The 22742-nt window shown below is 33.1% G+C and overlaps 1 protein-coding gene across 1 annotated transcript in view; it reads left to right on the forward strand.

The window, feature by feature from the left end:
- The window catches only part of LOC125059079 (craniofacial development protein 2-like), a 37987-nt gene extending 15975 nt beyond the window's left edge, over positions 1-22012 (forward strand). The window contains exon 2 of the mRNA XM_047663279.1: positions 21932-22012. Coding sequence (XP_047519235.1) covers positions 21932-22012 — 81 coding nt within the window. The remainder of the gene's footprint in view (positions 1-21931) is intronic.
- The last annotated feature ends 730 nt before the right edge of the window (positions 22013-22742 follow it).

Below are 22742 nucleotides of genomic sequence, written 5' to 3' on the forward strand. Positions count from 1 at the left end.
CTATCTTGGCTATGGTTATTCTAAAACTCAGTTGTTAATACTACATGTAATACTTGTGTGCTACGTATTGTCAACACTTTTCCAGTAAGGAAAGTTGTTACAACTTAATTGTTGAAGAAATATATCGAATTTGTTAGTTTCTAAAATTACATTTATAACATTATTTTGATATCAAACAATAGTTCATAGTGCGATTTATACTACATGTACTACTTGTGTGCTACGTATTGTCTACACTTTTCCAGTAAGGTCTTGCGAGTTGTTACAACTTAATTGTTGAAGAAATATATCGAATTTGTTAGTGTTTTAATTTACATTTATAATATTTAATTTTGATATTAAACAATAGTCTAAAGTGCGATTTAGGAAGGAGTCTAAGCACGAACTATGACTTCTGTATGTCAAACTCCAAGTCAGACTTAGTGCTAAGCCTGGTTTCTGAAACTTATCCTAAAGTTAGTGATACAACAACTATAACAAAATTAATGTTTTCAGAAGATGATTACGCTGATAATTTTATTTAAATTAACTATTGCTTATACACATTACACCAATTAAAAATAAACTCAAATATTTATTAATTTGTTCATTTCGTAAGCGTATATTTTGCGTAAATTATATATATATAACAAAAAACAATTGTTATAAAGATATAGCCAAAGATGGAATTCATAATTCTTGGTCTCTAACTACTTCAAATTTCTCAGTTTAATACAAACTATTTAAGTAACTCAGTAATATATCGTATACCTTCAGATCATAACACACATTACCAGCAAATATTTATATTTAATGTAACTAAAAAAATCTTAAATAATATAAAATACTCAATGGCATCATAAATATCCTTTAGTTGATATTCATATGATATGATATTCATATTCATATTTATTCATTCATGGCAAATAAAAATATAATATGTATATTACAAAAAGGAATGCTTCTTAAAAAAAGTGTGCAGAACCTATGAACATTTTATTAAATAAACTTGAAACATTTTGTGAGATAGGTACGGCGAGTGAATTTAATGTATTTCACAGCTCGCTGCTAATGCGATGCATATTTGAACTAGTGTTTCCATCTTGCTTTTAATGTATATCTTTTGTACCATAAAGAACGGTTCGGTGGCCGATGATACACAATTTATATTAAAATAATAAGCCCTGATATATCTCGTTTCCATATATTCTTAACATGAAAGGCACACAATTGTCAGTCGTAAGGATATGGAGAAAATTAGTGTGGGAACAATAAGAGAGTTTAGACTGATAATAATATACTACTAATACTTTGACACGCACGAACACTCAATAAAAAATATAACATAGGTATGTTAGGTTTTTGTTGGTTGTCCTCTAGGTAGAGGACCTAAGTAATAATTTATTATTATTATTATTTTTTTTTAATATATGTATTTATAATAAATTCTAAATTCTAAGATTCATAGTTCATGAGAAATAACAAAGCCATTATATCTAATAAAGGATACTAGAGTTTTTATACGATTTCTTAAGCATTTTTTAGATACATTAAATATATCTATTTGCTGGTAATTTCTGTTATAATCTGAAGGTACACGATACATGACTGAGTTACGTAAGTTTGAATACAAAAGTCTAATAAGACTGAGGAATTTTAAATAGTTGGGTTTGCCTTGTATTGTGTGAATAATGAATATAATTGGCAAAAAGTTAATCAAAATAATGCGTCTAGTATAACCTGAGCGAAACAAAGAAAGTGAATCAAAATGTGAGGATCAGTTGAGTTAAAATATTATATCAAAATTTATGAAAAAAAAAATTGATTTCGTACATCTTTTGTAAATTCACTACATCGCCTAAGATTTATTGCCAAAAATGAAATTGTATACGGTCTGGCTGTCAAACGTCAAAACTCAATTAGGAATTGTCAGGCTCATTTGAAAGATGACAAATGACGTATGATATTTATTATCTATATATACTTATAGTTCGTTTATTAATAAAGGTTTTGCGTCATACAAATTAACCGAATTCAGAAAACCGAAGGAGGTTAAATTACATGAGATTAGTTCGTTAAATAATGGCTTTAGTCCAATCAACAACACGACACGTCGCCTTTTCAAAGTCAAGCGAAACGCGCTATCTCATCTTTTGTTCATTCTCCAGTTCTACTCAGAATCGCTTTCAAAACACGTATTACTCGGTGGTTTAATGCGAAAAGTATAATACTATGTGCCACCTTAGTGGATTTAAAAATATCAGTATTTAATAGTGATATTTAATATATAAAATACTAGCTGACCCGGCAAACGTCGTTTTGCCATGTATATTATTTCTAAGAAACTTTTTTAGTTTAATAAAAATAACTATCTATATATATAAAAATGAAACCCGTTTTCCGTTGTCACGACATAACATGAAAACGGCTTGACCGATTTGTCTGATTTTTTTTATATAATATTCCTTTAAGTACGAGGATGGTTCTTACAGAGAGAAAAATTAAAAAAAAATGAGTGAAAAAGTCTAAAAACAACTTTTCTATATTCCCATACAAAATATTCGTAATAATACTTAAAAGTCAATTTGAACTTTAATACCATATCATAGAGTTCAAGTGTTAGTGGACGGGTTCGGGGAAGGTAAATTTTTATTTTTGACATAATGTATATCTTACTAGCTAGACCGGTGCCCCGAATAGCAGAATAAGTATTAAAAAAAAAAAAAGAATAGACTGTTAGGTTCGCCAGGCCAGCTAGTTTACTATAAAATTTAAAAAAAATGGCGCTGGCGCATGACGAGAGATAGCAGGTTGAAATGAACAAAAATAATTACAGAATGACAACCAAGCGATCGAAAAAGGAAAAGAGGAAGACAGAATAAGAGATGGGCAGACGATATAAAGAGAATAGGAGGCACAACTTGGACAAGAAGAGCTAATATCAGAAAAGAATGGAAACAGCTGGAAGAGGCCTTTGTGTCAAAGGATACGCTGACTACCTAAAACGGGTCAAGTGACGTAGGGTAGGGTAGTAGGACTCCTTTCTCCGCAATTAGACTCCTAATTGGTCCGTTGTGCGTACGTCAAGTGACGTATTAGATTAAGTTTTACTTATGTATTACAATTAAGTGTTTTTTTTATGTAACTTAAATAAGTGTTATTATATTGTACTGGGTGTCAGAAATAAAGGCTTAATAATAATAAAAAAAATAGAGTTTGATCGTAGAGGGGTAAAAATTAAGGGTTGTATATATTTTTTATGATGTATCATAAAAAAAAATTGAGGTATACCACCATTAACATTTAGGGGTTTGAAAGATAGTAGCCGATTCTCAGACTTACTGAATATGTATAAAAAAACCATAAGAATCGGTTGAGCCGTTTCGGAGGAGTATGGGAACGAACATTGTGACACAAGAATTTTATATATATAGAGATTATATTCATGACCATAGGTACTGATAAAACCATTGCCAATTTACCTTATATACAGTTAGGGTTAGGGTTAGGGTAGTAGGACTCCTTTCTCCGCAATTAGACTCGTGGTTGGTCCGTTGTGCGTACGAGTCCTGGCTAATTTAGCCAGCCTAGCTCCTTCCAGAAGCACAGAAGTCTCCTGGGCACTTCACAGGCTTCCCGGAGCGACCTCACCGTTCCGAGGATTTTTTCACGTTGATTAGCCACAGCCTCGCATTCCAGGACTACGTGGGTGACTGTTTCCTCTGCGCTGAAACAGCCTCTGCACAGGGGGCTGTCTGTCGCGCCTAGGACAAAAAGATGTTTATTTAGGAGGCAATGACCCGTTATTGTCCCTATCATTATTTTAAGGTTGGTTCTATTTAGGTTTAGTAGTTTAAGTCCATAATCTAAGGAGTCCCTTCATCATGCAAGTTCAACTTAATAGTTAAAACTACACAACTTTTGTGTGATTTTGTGCAGTAACTGCACACCCAGTGTTTTGAAAAAGATGCTCTCAACCGGTTAATAAAACCACGCGAACGTCGCAAACAAGCGCAGCCTGGTAAATTGATTAGCGTCTGATTCCTGCTCGCTACGTGACTCGTTGTAGGGTAACACTGAAAGTATTTCTTTGAAAGAGCTTTACGAAGCTTTTTGCAATAAATTGATTGTTGGTTAAAACCTTAATAACTAATTCACGGGGAATTAGAAAGGCTTATGTTTCAGCTCTGTTGTATATTTTATTGATTTTCCACGTAGCAGTAAGATATATTTAAACCAAAAAACTTGGCGATTAAAAAGAGTGGCAGAGAGTTTATTGCCAGTTATTGTCTTACGTTCGCCCTTGATTTGAGAACTGGCAGTATTTGTAAAAATGGAAGCATTTCATATATATGTATATTTTCTTTTTTTTTTGTGTTACATTGTACATTGTGTTACCGATACGAATAAATGATTTTTACTTTTAATGTATAGTTCTTTAATAATATATTTTTTGTTTCTAATGTTATCATTTTAAAATTATGTTTTACCTCGATTTTATCAGTGGCACTATAACCTCTTTAGGTCTGGGCCTCAGATTTCTGAAGCTTTCTTTAGACCCAAAATGTCGAGAGCGTGTACCGTGACCCAAAATGTGTAGTAAGTGATCAGGCACAGAAGGCTGATCACTTACTTGTCTATTAGATTGACAAATGATCATGAACCAGATGCAGTAATCTGAGGCCCAGACCTTAAAAGGTTGTAGCGCCACTAAAATAATAGAGATTTTACATTAAGCACAATTTTTTAAATGGCAACAGAGAGAAAAAAAAATTGTTAGAAACAAAAGCAATTGTTATTCAAGAACTATCTAGGACTATACACCTACTTGCCCATTAAAAAAACAAATGATCACGTGTGACATGATACAAAAATTTGAGGCCCAGACCTAAAATGTTGTTGATCGAACTTCTGAATCAGTGTACAAAAGTGTTATTGATTTATCAAAGAAAATATACGGTTGGGATTATTAGATAGTAAGTCCGAAGTCGAAAAATGAGTTACCCATTACGAGTTAGTGTTTGATATTGACTTTCTTGTCTGGGGAATCGAATCCTCATTTATTATACAAGTTTTGTTTGGGAAAGTTTCGGTAGACCTTGTATTGGAATATACTGTATCTGAAATAACATATGGAATAAATATGATAATTTTATGATAGATTATGTTTTTTAATACCTCTTAAACGCTCATTGCTGGGATAAAATCTATCATTGTTTATAAGTATTACTCCTTTTTCCTAAAAAATCAGTCCTATTGCAATGTTAACTAAAGTATATAGCTTTCCCTTTCTATCACAGGTAAAATATTTTAAAGACTACAATTAGACTAATTTATTTTTTATTAAAAAATCATATGTTATCATAGCTTTATAGCTACATATATAAAATCAATTCAAGACACGAATTTCAAATCAATTCTCAAACGAACACTTTTTTTTTCTTTTCGCCCATGGCGCAGGCTATAGTATTTCGACGATACCGCCTAGCGAACACCTTTATTGTAATTGAATTACTTCAAACAATAACAATTAGAATTTCAATTTGATCGATTTTAGATTAAAAATCCCTCACAAACTATGATTGCCAAAACGGCTTCCGCTAACTCTATTATTTATGGCACGATTTTTCAGCCGTAATTCTTATCTCAGTGCAATATATCGCGCAATCCCTCTCATCGACGTCAATTTGTCTTAGCTAATAGCTATACTTTTTAGGATTTGTTTTAATTGCTTTAGGTTAATAATTATAATAAGATCGCCTTTAACGCAGTTATTATTTTATACGTAAAATTGAATTTATTTGGAAATTCCTGTGTGTGAAAAAAACTGCAACTTTTTCTACAGCTGTGATACTTTTTTGACATCCAACACCTTTTGTCTTCAGTCACCGTGACCACGCACGCTGTAAAGCACGCGAAACGTCGGTTAAATTTAAAACTATGTTAAATAATTGTAAATTTATTATAATACATAACTTTAATCCGGTTAAAAAGTTTTTTTCTTTAAAGTCTTATTAATTAATCAAGTAATTAATAAAATAGCTAAAAATACTTCGTAAGTGAAATTGTTGTTCCCCTCTGTTAGCCAGTTCTGTGGATTAAGGTCCGAAATAAATTATATGAGAAATTAATATATTTAAAAAATATTTTTTTTATAAAACGACATTTAATACTATATTATTCTTTATTTTCTGTATAACTCACTATCTTCACTTCTTCGATCATTTCGATGAACACAGATAAGCGTTCGTTTAGTTTCAGAAGTATTGACAGCTGACATCTATAAACAGCTGTCAAGAATAAACTTGACATTCTAGTTCCGGTGTGTACTGGCTCTGTGTTGCCAATTTTTATTAAGTTTAAAACACTATATTAATTGTAACGACATAAGACTTTTAGTTTGTTTTTAACATTTTTTTTTGTTGAAACAACCTAGACCACCCAATAGTATTCTAAACTTATTTTTATAGGCACGGACCAACTTAATTATGAGCCTTTAAAAAAATGGACTAAAATTATTTATCAATTGCTCAAAGACAACTCAGTCAAAATAGCTTTTAGTTTACCTTTGTGCTTATTAAGCAAGTTACTGAGCTTTTGAAGTGGAACTCGCATCCAAACAATAGCTTAAGCTGCAACGTACACAATCTTCCTTAACTGCTTGTTACTTACAGCTTGTTTAATTTGTACGATATAATTTTCGAGGATTCCAGACCTCCTTTTACAAACGAACTGCTAGTATCACTCGACTCTCATTTTCTAGAAAAGGAATTTATCATATTTCTTTAACCTAATTAATGATTATTATGAGCACAGTAAAATAAAGCTGAACGGAAACAAAACATATATGTGATGGCTAAAGGTTAGGTCCGTTGTGCGTAAAGTCCTGGCTAACTAAGCCAGCCTAGTTCTTTCCAGAAGCACAGAAGTCTCCTGGGCACTTCGAAGACTTCAAAGAGCTCGCACTGCTCCGAGGATTTCTTATCTTAATTCTATAATCAAATCATAATTTCTTAACTCAGGACAGCGCGCAATACTAGCTAGTAGTAACTAGTGACCCTCAATCCTAAGGTCGTATCTTCAAATCCCCTTTCCACCAAATTTAAAATGGGCATTAAATACTTGTTGAATTATTAAAGCAAATAGTTACTTAATCTGTACTTACTGCATTTTCTGGGCTATTTTAGTCTTAGTTAAACGTCAAATGGTGATGAAAAACGGTATCAGATAACCAGCATATCTGAGACGCAAAAATTGTGTCACAAAGGTGATCACCAGATAATAGATATATAAATATCTGTTTAGTACTGATACCGGCAAATATCTTGAACAAATGTCCTTGCGCAGAAGCGATTTTTAGGTATCACTGGAAAGGGACGGTGGTGCGAGGCGGCGCGAGAGTGACGTGTCGATCGCGTGATTGGTACATCAGTTGACGTTTGTGTCCCGCGCTGCGCAAACTTTCCACCACTCCTTTGTTAAATGTTCAAGATGTTTGCCGGTATCGGTAGTAGTTTGTAGCATGAAAAACCAAGAGAAAAAAATGCGGTTTAAATTCGATTTAAACATGATACTAAAATCCTATATACAGATGTATAACTATCGTTTATTAAAGTTCATAATAATATTGCGCTACGATGAAATTTCACTTAAACCAGCTAGGTTAAAGCAAGATCTCAAGAGGCCCTCAACTGATAGTTTCCCAACTAATGCTGGCAAGTGCTTTATTAATAACTACATCACAACCACGGTAACTTTAGTATCAAAACTTCTCCAATTTGGTAAATTAATTAAAAGTTTTTTTCTCATTGTAGGGTACTTGTTACGTTCCTTATAGAAGCTGTAGCAAAACAAAATGGTGGAACACTGGTACAACTTGTAGTAAGGGTAGTATAGGAGTCAAGTTAGCAAATATATTATTTGTTGGACCTTAAGATTCATTCGGTGTACTCTAAAAGTATTTTAATAAACTTTAAATATATATCGTGATTATATTGCAAATTCTTGATATCTTGATTTTATTTTAAACTAGCTGACCCGGCTAACTTCGTTCCGCCTTAATAATAATATCGTTGTTACTTTAGTTAAACTTATTTTAGGATTTCATTAAGGTGATAACTTTTTTTGCAAATACAGAAATGTTTTATTGCTTGCCATTGCAAAAGAAGAATGGCAGTTTTTACACATTAGGCCTCTTCTCTCTATCGCCAATATTGCGATACTGCATGTTAAAGCACTTTCTGCTTTACAAAATTTTTTGATGAGGTAACACATGTTTTCGATCAAGATCAAAGCCTGGTTATGCATCTCCTCATTTACCTCAAGTTCGGAATTTCTTGAAGTGACACGAATTCGACGTAAAATGATGCGTAGTTTTGTCAACAAATGTCACCACATGCCGTGTGCATTCGTAAAGTTAATTTATTTATTTATTGTTATTCGATAACTTATCCGATATTTTATTACTTATTCTGCTATTCGGAGTGGAGAAAAATCCATCAAAAAAGACATAACTAACATCGGTCCAGCCGATCTCGAGTTATAAGTGTTGTAACAAACACGACTTTCTTTTATATATATAGATATATTAAATAATGTATTCTTTAGTTATGTAACCATTTTCTTTCATTACAGCTTAAATTACATTACAATTTAACACTAATTTGATAAACGAATATAACCTAAACCTTTACATAACAAATAATGGAATGCTGATATGCTTGGAATGCTTCTCTGAATTATGTTAGTGCTAACGCAGTGCCGCATTATAAACTACATATTAGCATTACTCTTCCAATATATTTATAAATTGATATATAAAAGATACTTGTTTTAGAAGGTTCATTTGAAGCAATTTTAAACTATTATAGAACATAAATTAACTATTAGTTAAAAAGACACAAGTCAATTCGCGGTCATGTATAAAAAATACTAAATATACTTATTCTAGAAGGATAGTATGTGACAAAATAACTGAATGCTGTCAATATGGGAATGGGTATTAATTTAGTGCAAATTAAAACCATTATGAGATATGGTAAGATTTCCTAATTCTAATAGGTATCTCAAGTCACAATCCACTCAAGCACTGACAATTATCTTATTCAAATAAAAACAAAAATGGTCAAACAATTCTCTTCATTTATCAGGTTTATCTTTCAGTAACGTTCTGGGGTACAAGACAGAGTCTTAACTTACCGCTAAGTTTGCAGTAAGACAAAAACGTTCAAACTCTTGACAGGTGTGCCCTCATATAGGCCGCATCTGACTTAAAATCAGGTAACATTGTGGGCAAACGTCTATCCAGTTCTGAATAAAAACAGGAAAATAAATACAGTTAACATTTCCTGTATGTTAGGTAATCCGAAATTTCATACATTGCAGTATTAAGTTGCACAAAGCTTTATCGGTGCTCGTTAAACTCTAGGGTTGTATAAGTTATCTCGGCTTAATTGTTGTGTTTCGTTTCATTGTTATTTCTCTTTATGTTTTGCTTTTTGACGGATAAATAGATAACAGTTGTAAATACAAGAATAATTCCATTTTCAAACGTACAGGGATATTTATATTTTCAAAACAAATTAACACCTTACATTTACTCATTTTTTAAAGGTTCGGCCTAGTGCGTTCAAATTACGGCGGTTTAATGGACTTTTATCTCAATAAACGATATTTACTGTTACGGTATATTTAAAAGTCGTATTCTTCCGCCCAAAAATCCTAGACTTTTGTCAGGCACTTGTCTAAAACTAGACAGAAAAAAATATTAACTATTATAGTATTAAAATTATAGTACTACTATATTACTACAGATGGATAAAGAAGTAGAACCAAGAGTAGCAAGGATATGGAACAGATACTGGTACCTAATAGGTATTATGAAAAATGACGAAATATCAATACCTCAGAGACTTAAAAGCAAAGTTTTTCATGTGCATAAAATCTTGCCTAACTTACGGAGCCAAACATAGTCAATAGCAGGAAAAATCCAAAAATTTAGAGTATGCCAGCAAGGGATTGAACGAAGCATGTTAAAAATTAAAATAACGGACAGAGTAAGACTAACAAAAATGTAGAATACGGTGTGAAATAATTAAATAAGCAGGCCATACGATAAGAGATTATACAGGGAAACGGACTAGAGATATTGTAGAATGGTATCCAAGACTAGGCAAAGGAAACCGAGGAAGACCATTGGGATTGGGATTTCCAATGGGAAGGCGATCTTAAAAAAGTAGCAGGCCCACTATGGATAAGAACAGGCCAAAACAGACCACAGTGGAAAAATCTGGAGGAAGCTTATGTCGGATGAGAAGAGACCGAGGAAGATTAAGTAGATTAATCATAATATTAAATATCAAAATATGTAAATTCATAAGATTAGTTATTAGGTGTAAGAACTTGGTTGTTAGAAATAAAGGCATTAATTTATGTTGCAAATGTGGCAATATCTTGAATAAAATTGTTATAATATTATATTCATTTTAATCTAATATAATATAAAATTCTCGTGTCACAATGGTCCCATACTGCTCCGAAATGGCTTGACCGATTCATATGAATTCAGGAAGTCTGAGGATCGGCTACTATGTATCTTTCAAACCTCTAAATGATAAGGAGTGTCCACCCCAATTTTTTTTATTTTTTAGATTTTTTTTTGTTGTTTTTATGTTTTTATTATCATCATACAAAAATACATACAACCATACCCTCAACCACCTCTCTACAATCAACTCCTACTTCTATTATTGATAGTTATTTTTATTCAACTAAAAAGTTGTTTCCTAGAAATAATATACATGGCAAAACAATGTTTGCCGGGTCAGCTAGTATGTTTATAATAATATATTTAAAATATCGCTTTTGTCGTAAAACAATATTTACGTATAATACGGAAAACGGCGATAAAATATAAATAATAAGGTAAAAGTAATTAAAAGGTTCATTTGCGCAAGAATCTTGAGACTGAGTGCCAATAGAAGTGATATTGCGAATTCCCAAAAGAAATTCATTTACCATTTCATTAAACTCGCAATATTCTGATAACCAACGGAGCGTGACCTCCACGAATCGCAAACAGGAGCAAACACAGACGTTAAAAAAACCACATCGGATGCATTTGGAACGGATGCAAAAACTGCGAAATGAAAAATTCAGCGGGACTTTTTAGCTTAGATTTTAAGATTGCAGGTTTTAACTTGAAAATGAGAGTGAAACCGAGTCAAAAGGTTTTGCTTTGAGTGTGCTTCAAAAGTAGGCTTTTATTTGATTAGACTAAGTAGAAAAGTTTTACATTAACTAAAGGTGAGAATTTTTTGTATAATTTATTTATTTTTTATTGGGTAAACATACGACGTCTACGGGACGCACAAAAAGGGCAGCCATGGACTGGGTGGTTGAGTTGCCGGCCTTTGAGAGAGGATTATACTATTTCTTTAAACAATGGGGGTAGTATATTTTTGGACAATACATATATGTTAGGTAGATACTACCATACATATATTTTGATACTACCATATATACATTATTTATATTTTTATTTTTTACTGTGTGTGGCAACAGCTTTTGCAAGCATTTTTAAGCTTTATTAAATTATCTACTTAATATTACAATATTTGTATTTTTGTGACCAGAAATTAAAAAACTAAACAGAATTTAAAAAATCCTACACATTCATATTGATTTCATAGATTAAAAAAACCACATCGTGCGAACCCCGGACGGGTGACTAGTACCAATAATATAAAATAGTTTCTCTTTTCAAATAATTTAACATGTTAAAACCTTTTGCATAGTTATATTTTACATAACTTCAATCCGGTCAAAATAGTGTTTTAATTAGTTATATTTTTTTTACTTTATTACACAGTGAGTGTTTGTCCTTACAATAATGTATCACTTGGCGCTAATCGTGTGTATAAATCCGAAATCAAATTACTTGCATATCTCAAATAGTTGGGACACGAATTAATTGGTCCTAACCTGAACTATTGATCCAGGAATACTAAGACACTGTCTCTAATTAATTGGAGACATAATTAAACGGATTATCTTAAGTTGTTTAGCTATTAAATATAATTGTTTTTCATTAGGCAAATAACAGTAAAGTTTGTTTAGAATATTTATTCACCCAACCTGACAGAGTTTAATAATGAAACAATTCAAATTCAAGTTCAAATTCAAATTCAAAATCATTTATTTACTTGGGTAACACAATTTACACTTATGAACGTCAAAAAAGAAATATACATTAAATGCTTCTAATTTTACATTTACTGCCAGTTCTCAAATCAAGAACGGAAGAGAAGAACTGGTAATAAACTATCCGCCACTCTTTTTAATCGGCAAGTTTTTTTTTTACAAAATGTTTGTAAGGAGTTGCAAATAATTAATATACTTCTTAAATAGTTAATCAATAATAAAAAATAAAAAATAAAATACAATCACCGCATACACGAATTCAAGTCCGACCAGTCACCACAAGTAGCACCCGTTCACGAGTATGATGCATGGCCAGCCATCAGCCCCGCCATATTTTTGCAAGGCTTATATGTATCAAACCTTTAACTAACTAACTAACTAACTTTACAAAGTACTATTTCAATTTATTTCGTATAAGAAAGTAATTCTAATAATGGCATAATACGAAAATATCCATAAATGTACTAAAATCATAATCGAAACTATCTCATTGGACAGAGACCAAAAACACGCTAAGATTTATAAGAGAAAACTTTAAAGACACCAAAAATAATCAGGAATATAATTAAATAAATAGGTTACTAATATTGTTATTTTATCGGCTATAGTGTAATGAGCACAATAAAAATAATATCGGTCCACCACTGACTAGTAGATTTACCTGCAGGTATTGAACAGGGGCGCATACATATTACATAGCGCATAACTCACTGATGAACGAGGCTCTGACGGCATTAACCGCCGTCAGGCAACAGTAGCAGCCGCTACTCCTAACTTTCTAAGAGAGCGTGAGAAATCTCCATCCTGACCAGGGTGTTCAGATATGAGTTACCGATTCAAGAAATAGAATTAAGTAGACATTATACTGTAAATAGAAAAGTCATAAGGTTCGTGTATAAAATCTTAGATTAAAACTATAATTTTAATTCTACTGCAACTTTAAGTAATAAGACACTTAGTGCTTAATAAGTTTTTAAGTAGTTTGATGTTTAAGCTGCGTAGCGCTTCAGTGTTGTCATAGTAAAATACATATATAGATGTATATAGATGATGTTAAAAAAATATTATATATACATTGAAATAAATAAGTAACCTTAACATATAATAACTAAAATATATTATTAAAAGGGACTCCCCTTTAGGCAAGGTTCCGAAGATACTGGCAGCGTTCCCCCTTTGAATAGCCAGACTAATTCTTTGTCCGAGGTAGCTGCCAGATCTTCGGTCTCCTGTGACGTCGACCTCAACCTTTTTGAAATTTCTTTAAAAAGCCTTAAAGTGCTAGGACCCCACGGACCAAGGCTCTCGACACCGAATGGGACAAAATCATCTAGTGGGACAAAATCAATAATAGTATATGGATGATGTTATATATTCAGAACTTGTTCCATATTGCTCGCATTAGTTGCACCGATCGCTAATTGAATGGCTTAATATTAATAACGTATGATGTTTGTACTATCTAACATAAATTACTAGCCTATTTTTGATTAACATAAATGTCAAACAAAAACTGATAAATAACTCTTGATAGTTTCTCTATAATATTTAATTGTGTACTGGACGTTATTTACAAAACAAAGAACGTAATAATTCAAAAACTTTCCTTTGAAATCTTCGTGAACACAACAGAATAAACTTTACTTATTCACAGCTGGATATAGTTATGGGCTGTTCAATTCTAAATAAAGCGTTTCTAAGGACCTATCAGGTACCTAATTTTTATTAGGCGAATAAGTATCTTTAAATTTGGTACTGGAGTAAAAACTAAAATTTAGACTCAAATTTTTTCTTCTCTTTTTTATTATTATGTAAATTTAAAGTTCATCGTAATTGTCATATATTTTAGAATAGATAGATTGTAACTTATACGGTGTACTTTAACAAATGAATGTCTTCAACAACCAAATAGGTATAAAGCTTGGTTGTTTGCTAACAAAAACTTTTGACCGCTCTATCTATTCTGGTCGGGCCTATTCCATCTCTTCGACAGACGTCTGCCCATATAACTAATTGACGCTTTAAAAATACTTTAACCTTCTCTTGCAAACCATTCTAATACGTATTTTGATCGTATAATATTCAGTTCCACGTTTTTATTAATTCACGGTAAAATTTCATATTATAGTTGAGATGTTTTTTTTAATAGAGGGAAAGCGGGCAGGAAGCCTCCTGATGCTAAGTGATTCTGCCCATGGACACTCTTAATGCCAGAGGGCTCGCGGGTGCGTTGCCGGCCTTTAAATTTTGATGTTCAATCATTCTTAAATTTGTCGTTAATTGATAATGTATATATTTATTGTTAAACCATTATTTGACGTTAATTTTAACATTGAAATTTTTTATTAGACAATTTAAATGTTATTTAAGCACGCCACTATCACCGTAAAATACAAAGACTGCCTGCAATTACAGTAAATAGATAAGTTGGCACACGTTCAGCGAAAATCAGCGTTTATTTTTCTGCATATTTATCCAGCTCTTTAAAATCCCATTGAAACAATATCTTGCCAAGTGCTGAGTTTAACTTTAGGCCAGTATTTTTGTATTTCATAATTTGTAGTCGTAATCATGAACACATTATTTCACGAATTGCTTTAAATACATAAAATGCTAATAAAGAAAATATTCTTATTGTGCAAAAATAGTTTAATTATAAATTCGATTTCAGAAATCATAAAGTAAAGTACAGTTAACATGTCAAAAGGAAGAGACTGGCTGCCCACAACACAAGTACTAAAGACTAGTGCACTTTATTTTATCTAAATATCCTGTTATTGTGTATAATATTCTTTCTTTCAAAATAAGCCTTTATTGCTGTATTGTTGCGGTATTTTTTCACAATTTATTATTAACTGATAAGCTTGTCTCGACAAAGTGCTTCTTTAATGTAGTGATTGATCTCTCCTTCGCTATTCAATACGATGTTACCCCGGCTACCTTTTTTATATCGTCTTTCCAACGTCTCACCAGCCTTTCCTTGCTCAAACTCTTTCCATCCACGCTTCATGTTCTTCAGCATATTCTATCAATTCATTAGTAAGTTATTGTATGGCTTTATAGTGACTCTGATATTCGCCCTTTTAATCCCATTATAGACTACTCACCATTTCTGGTGCTGCAAAAACAACTTTGACGAGATTGGATCCGCTTGTCGGACCTCTTTCAATGGGGAACTCTTCTCTTGTCACTTTAATTATTACTTAAGCTGACTTTTTGAGTAGATTTTACACTCCACTTAAGTATCCTTATACACTTACCTATCGGGTACTACCTGAATTTGTAGAATGGCAAAGGAAGATGGTATCTCCGAGGAATCAAATGCTTTACTCTACGTAATATTAAAAAGTATTCCAAAAGTTTTTATATTAATACATACTAATAACCATTTTTACAGACACAGGAAATTATTTTAAAAACCCAATACATTAGATATTTCACTTAATAAATAGCATGCAAAATGTCACACTAAAGTTATATATACGTAGTAATATGACAAATTGTTCAAGTTAAAATGCTCTTAAACCTTAATAATGTGGTTGCCTGAAAAAGATCGCTAGAAAGTGATAAGGCCACCAGTTGCCCTTATATTCATTAAATTATGTTAATTGTATTATATTTCTTATTATATGTGTATTTTAATTATATAAGTTAATACATAAAATAAATAAATAAACACATTTGAACCTAGCTTTCCTTACGTTTTTTATAACAGTACAAAACACATCACAAGAAATGCGAAATGAAATCTGAACAAAAACCTATCACGGAATGACACACAACACAATTTCACTAATTATTTATTACTTAAAAACTTTTTATTTTATATAAACCCTTAATGCTATATAATACTAAGATGTTGTTATGCCATCGCGTTTTAGCACACGCCTAACGCCATCTATTGCTCAAACAAATAATTAATTTAGACAAAATCTTTGAATTGTGTTTTGAACTCTAACCTCAGGCAGTTTATTAAACTAATATTGTTTAAAAAACAGTATAGCTACAACTGTTGAATTTCCTTCCTTATTGACAAGTAGGTGTATCCGAGTTCCTCAGAGATAATTTTTGGGTCTAAAAGCCTAAAATATAAATACCAGTAAAAGGACCCAAAGCTCGTAGTCTAATGACCGAATTCGGTGGCGGCTTCCATATTCATGGCTCGTGCCGACGCATTAGGTAATTGATAGCGAGTCTCGATAGTTCTATGAATATTGATGAGCCTATATTGATTCAGATTTGTATGAAAACTTACTTAAAGCTTCCGATATAAGATATAGACCACAAATTCCCTTACATATTCATATTTACATACCAACAATTATATCATGCTCATTCATTACACATCAGTTAATTGTTGTAATTAAAGAAAAAATATGAATAAATAAGTTTTACATCTATCATCAACGCGCGGTGAAATAGGAGCATGCACTTTCATTACTGTAGAAACACGTGGTATCAAGGTGAATCAAGGCAGAAATTAATTCATACATACAACTGTCTAGGCCTCAGATTTCAAGTAATCACCTTGACATTGACGACGCCGTTGTTTTTTTGGGTATTAGGCTGAATTTAGTCTCACGCTCACCGTCAGCGCTCATAGATCAGCGCGTAGTTCATCAGCGCTGAGGCTCAGTGTGGCTCGTTTCAGTATCGTACTAACCGCCTTACTGTACAGACGAAGACCAAAATGCGGAGTGTATTAGTTATTGCTGCTTTGTACTACCTACAAAGACGCGTACGGCCGCGCAGCCATCAGCGCCGACCACGGTGGGCGCTGATAGCTACGCGTCATTCAAAAATGCTTCCTAGAAGTTCATATAATATCTCGACCATCAGCGCCGACGGTGCGCGTGCGGTCGGTGTGAGACTAAATTCAGCCTAAGGCACGCCTCACGATGTTTTTCTACACCGTACGAGCGAGTGTTACATGGGTTACATGCCACATAGTATTTCCAGTTGGAATCCCAGCTATAAACACGTGATAGGTTTAATTCGTTCATTAAGCACAAGCACGTTAAAGACTCCTAGTAGAGAGGAGCTATTTTAAACTACACCATTTCCAGTCCATTGCGTAATCTATAGATTAAACGTTAGAACCATTCGAACGAATCGTTTAGGCAATACTGAAACAGTGTACTTATTCGCGTAAGTTACCTACATTTGAATAACGATTCAGTAATCATGTATTAAACGAGTTTTATGTAATTTTATAGTTCTTTTTAAAGTAGACTATGATTGTTTTATATAATGGATTGCGCTGTCTGTTACAGCGTAATGCTTTAAAAATATTTTTTATTATCTTGTGTAAATTTTTTTACGTATAGTACTTCTTTCCAACATAAATATACAGTAAATAAGTAATCATAACAATCAAATGTACAGTATTTACAATTTTCTTAAATGACAAAGTAATAATAAAAATAACTAAAAATTAATAAAAAGAAAATTAAACAAATTTAAAAAGTTTGGTCCCTGTGGCAGTTACATTACGCTGGTAGCATTTCCTTTATTGCTAAACTTATTCGTTGAGCGAGGAAAGCACCAGCTCTGGGGTCACCGGTACTACCAGGCGTCAACTTAAATCTTTAATTAGCGCCTGTCCACTTGAACCCCAAGCTATTATAGCTAAATGTAAGTAGTTAGTGTAATAATAATAATAATAAAAGCCCTTTATTCACTGACCTTTTTAACTTACATGGTATTCTTATTTAACAGTAGCATTCTTAAATCTAATTTACATAGCGAAATAATAATTTATTAGCAACCACTTTGGTCAGGTTGTCTGTCAACATAGGCCTCCCCCCATCGTTTTTTTTGACAATTCACACCAATTGACCTAGTCCCATGCTAAGCTGGTGTAGCTTGTGTTATGGGTACTAGGCAACGGATATACATACATATTATAGATAGATAGACATATAAATACATATTTAAACACCCAAGACCTAAGCACAACACCAAATGCTCATCACATCGATGTTCGTATCAGCCGGGGATCGAACCCGGGACCCATGGATTCGCAGACAGGGGTACTAACCACTAGACCAATGAGTCTTTGACGACACATCTCTCTATCCTTGGCAGACCTTCTCCATCCTTTTGGCAGATCGTCCTCCCATCTTTTAACTTGACCTCCTCGTTTCCTTTTCCCGTTTTTCGGAAGTAGTTAGTGTAGTAGTTAGCTAATATGTTAGTCGCCTCCAATATATAATGTCTCTCCAGTTCTGTATAAAAAAAACTATACCCCAGTCTAGTTTATAAGGCTAACCAAGCAAATCCACGCTGCATTCTGACACACAATAAAATACGTGTTTCATTAACGGATAGGTATAATATAGGTCATAATGTAGTTTTACAATCGTTTGGAAATGTTCCGCGAATAAGGCAACGTAAACGATACTGCACCATTGGGAATCCGTTTATATCTAGGCTAAAACGTTCGTGCCCTGTGCTGGTTTATAATATTCGATTTGAACTTTCGAATATCTATTTTTGTATACGCAATTTCTGTATATTATATATGTTAAAAGTCGTTCCACAACTGAGCGTTTTTAAAGCAGTTTTTGCCGCGCACCACCACAATGTGGAAATAGCTGCCCACTGAAGTATCTCCGAATCAATTCGACTTAGGGTCCATCAAGATAAGAGCGTACCAATTCTTAAAAAGCTGGCAACACACTCGCGAGCCCTCTGGCATTGAGAGTCTTCATGAAGCCTCCTGCCCGTTTGTCTGCTGTTCTTTAAAAAAAGGAATATAATTAGTACTGATTCAGTATTTTAAAAGCCAGTATAAGGCTATGGTCATGCTGGTAGGAATTGGTAAAGATATAGAAGAACGATGAATGAAACAGATCTGAGATCAAAAGTCATTAAGTTAGTTTGTTCATAATCTAATATATAAAATTCTCGTGTCGCGGTGTTTGTGGTTAAACTCCTCCGAAACGGCTCGACCGATTCTCATGAAATTTTGTGTGCATATTGGGTATGTCTGAGAATCGGACAACATCTATTTTTCATCCCCCTAAATGTTAAGTCCCCCCCCATTTTTTTTTTATTTTTAGATATTTTTTTGCTGTTTTTATGATACAGCATTAAAAAATACATACAACCTCTAACTTTCACCCCTCTACGATCAACCCCTATTTTTTTGTTTTAAATGATATACATGGCAAAACGACGTTTGCCCGGTCAGCTAGTATAATTATAAAATCATATTTAGACACGCCTACTGACTTAATTAAATTTGATAAGATATCAAAGATATTAATTACCTTACTTTATTAACGTAAAATTAAATAACATTGCTAATTAAGAGAAATTAATCTTTTTCAAATAGATAAAATGCCAAATTATATACTAAAATAAATTAACTGTACCCTTACTTTTTCATGTAAATATTTGACGATATAAATTTTCGGGTTCGAAGCCATTACGTTATTGCTTAGAGACCTAGATTTACCACACATCATAACATTATTACACATTTGAAGTTCTAGAATAGAATCTATAAAGCTAGAATTTAAATAGATGTCCCATGCCTAACAAAGAAGAGCTATTCGGATCGTCGACGACCAATCACTTTCCGTGCGGCTTGATCCCTTTGCGTTGCGAAGAGATGTGGGGTCTCTCTGCATCTTCTACCGCATTTTCCATGGACAGACAGATCAGAGGAGTTGTTCGGTCTAATACCGAGTTTCATTATCGTCAAGGCAAAATACAAAATATCATCCGTGTCACCTCGACGTCCGTTGATCTACAACTGAGCGTTTTCTAAGGCAGTTTGAAGTATTTCCGTACCAATTCGACTTAGGAATAATAACCAATAATAACAATAATAATAATAACCTTCAAGATAAGGGCGTACCAATTCTTGAAAGGCCGGCAACGCACTTGCGAGCCTTCTGGCCATGTGAGTGTCCATGGGCGGCGGTATCACTTAACATCAGATGAGCCTCCTGCCCGTTTGCCTCCTATTACATAAAAATAATAATACTAACTAAGATTGTACCTAAGTCATGGCACACAGTTTTATCTCTAAATAAAAGTTTATCAAATAACTCCATTAACCACTTTCACACTTATATTAGTTTTAAAAATCTTTAATTTACGACAAATGGCCGCTTAATTTAGACAATACATGGTCTTTTGTCTCGCAGCCGTAATTGCTGGCTTGGGGCCTATTTGCGAAGCATTCATTGCTTTCCTCTTCCCAAACAAAAGCCCACATAAAAAGGCCGAGGTACGGGCTTCGAGAAAAATGGGGCCTCAGATTGTTTTAAAGTCCAATAAGACTAATAAGTAGGAAAAACTTTTATTTAATTATTTATTAAAGTTTACCACATCATACTACTAAATAGGCATACAAACTCTTTTGTCTTAAATGTATGACAATGTAAGTAAACGTGTTACGAAAAAAATATTAAAAAACCATACAATAAGAATACCAGAAATTTTTGTTAAGCAGAAAATAAAAAATAAATAATAGTTTAAAAAAACTAAAAAACACGCTTTTAAAGCACATCAAACTAAAAAGTGAAAAATAATTCCTAATTTAGGCTGAAAATGAACAAAAAACACTGGTGTTATTGTGAAAATAGCCCGGTCATTTTAGACATAAAAATAGTGATCAAATAAAGAAAATTCCGACAAAGCCAAATTTTCGTAGAGACCTTAGGTTTACCACAAGGAATAAAGTGTCAAAAGTCCCCATCAGTCCCATGTGAGCTTAGGGACTTATTCGGGGCCCAAGGTCAAAATTTTAGGTTTTTTGGATTTTTCTCGAAAACGGTAAGTTTCATCGAAAAAGTACCTCAGAGCAAAGTTGTAGATCTTAAAATTTTCTATAAAAATGGTCTCTATGATTTTTTCTCTAAGACTTACTATTTCCCAGATATTGCGCTTGTAAGAATCATGTTCTACATAGTATGCACACATATGCCACGTATATACATATTTAGGTACTCAAGCAAGCAAAAATGCCTACTCGTGTCTCTTTTATGTATACATTATTAGTATAACCTGGGAAGGCGCAGCAACGAACAGAAATATATTCTTCTACAAGTTTATCAGCTTATCCAAAATGCCAAAACATTATTTTATTTTTACATGAGATGACCGGATGCGATACTACGTCAGCAATGTTTAGAAGGGGCAAAAATTCAGTACTAAAATTATTTAAAAAAAGTAATTTGATTGACGGCGCAAAAGTATTTACAGAAATTAATTCTTCACCTCAAATACTAATTACTAAAGGAATTCGGTTTCTTCTTGCGGTTTATGGAGCTCCAAAAAAAATTGATTGCATAGATACGTACAGATATTTAACATTTGTAAAAAATACACGAAACAAAAAGCAAATACAGCTATCTTGTCTTCCTCCAACATCGGCATCTGCTAGTCAACATTTGTTTCGAGTATACTATCAAGTTCAGACATGGCAAGGCAATGAACTGAACCCTGAAGACTGGGGTTGGAAATTGATAAATAATACTTTGGAACCGATTCGAACTTTACTGCCCCCTGCTCCAGAAAATCTTCTTAACACTATTTTTTGCAATTGCAAGAAAGGTTGTAGTGCCAAATGTGGCTGTAAAAAGTAGGGTTGCAGTGTTCTCCAGCGTGTACCAATTGCCAAGGTGTCTCTTGCTCAAATGTTCAATTAAATACAAGAGAGGAAGATTCATGTGATTTTGATGAAGAGACAACTGATTCATCTTCATTTGAACAATTTCTAAGCGCATATCAACAGGAAGGAGAAGAAGAAGAACAAGAAGAAATTGAAGAAAACATGATTGTTGAAGTTGAATATGAAGAGTATGAGTCAGATTAAAGTAATAAAAAAAAGTTAGAACGACAGTTAAACTCGGTAACCCATATCAATAATCTTTATACTATTAAATAATTATTGTTCCTGAAAATAACGTCAGAAAGGTTCGTGGAATAGGCCTACCGGGGATACCACGTTAAAAAAAAACGCGCCGAGTATACTACAAAAAATGAAATGTGTGCATATTATGTAGAACGTGATTCTAACAAGCGCAATATCTGGGAAATAGTGGGTCTTAGAGAAAAAATCATAGGGACCTTTTTTATAGAGAATTTTAAGATCTACAACTTTGCTCTGAGGTACTTTTCGATAAAACTAAAATGACCGGGCTAAAAAGCGTGGGTTGCTCGATAGACGAAAAATATGGCACAGAGCGCCCCACGCACGTTTTTATTTTTTAGTTAATTTTTTTATTATTTTTTTCCCTTTTTTTTTCGGATTATTGCATTGTAATCGATCTTTGACAGGTGCCCAAAGTTTGAATTAAATCTGTCCGTTAAAAGTGGGTCAAAATCGAGTCCGAAGGAGTCGGTTACATACATACATACATACATACATACAGGTGAAGCTAATATAAAGCGTGTAAAAAATGAGAAAAACAGCGAATAAGGTTCGAGGCACTTAACAATGCTTTCTCTAAACCCGATCAGCCCACTACCGAATGTACCCACTAATAAGAATAAGAGAATATATGTATAATAGTATATATAGAATAATATACCTACATGAGCTG

The sequence above is a fragment of the Pieris napi genome, chromosome 19, assembly GCF_905475465.1.
Source record: "Pieris napi chromosome 19, ilPieNapi1.2, whole genome shotgun sequence".
Taxonomy (NCBI): domain Eukaryota; kingdom Metazoa; phylum Arthropoda; class Insecta; order Lepidoptera; family Pieridae; genus Pieris; species Pieris napi.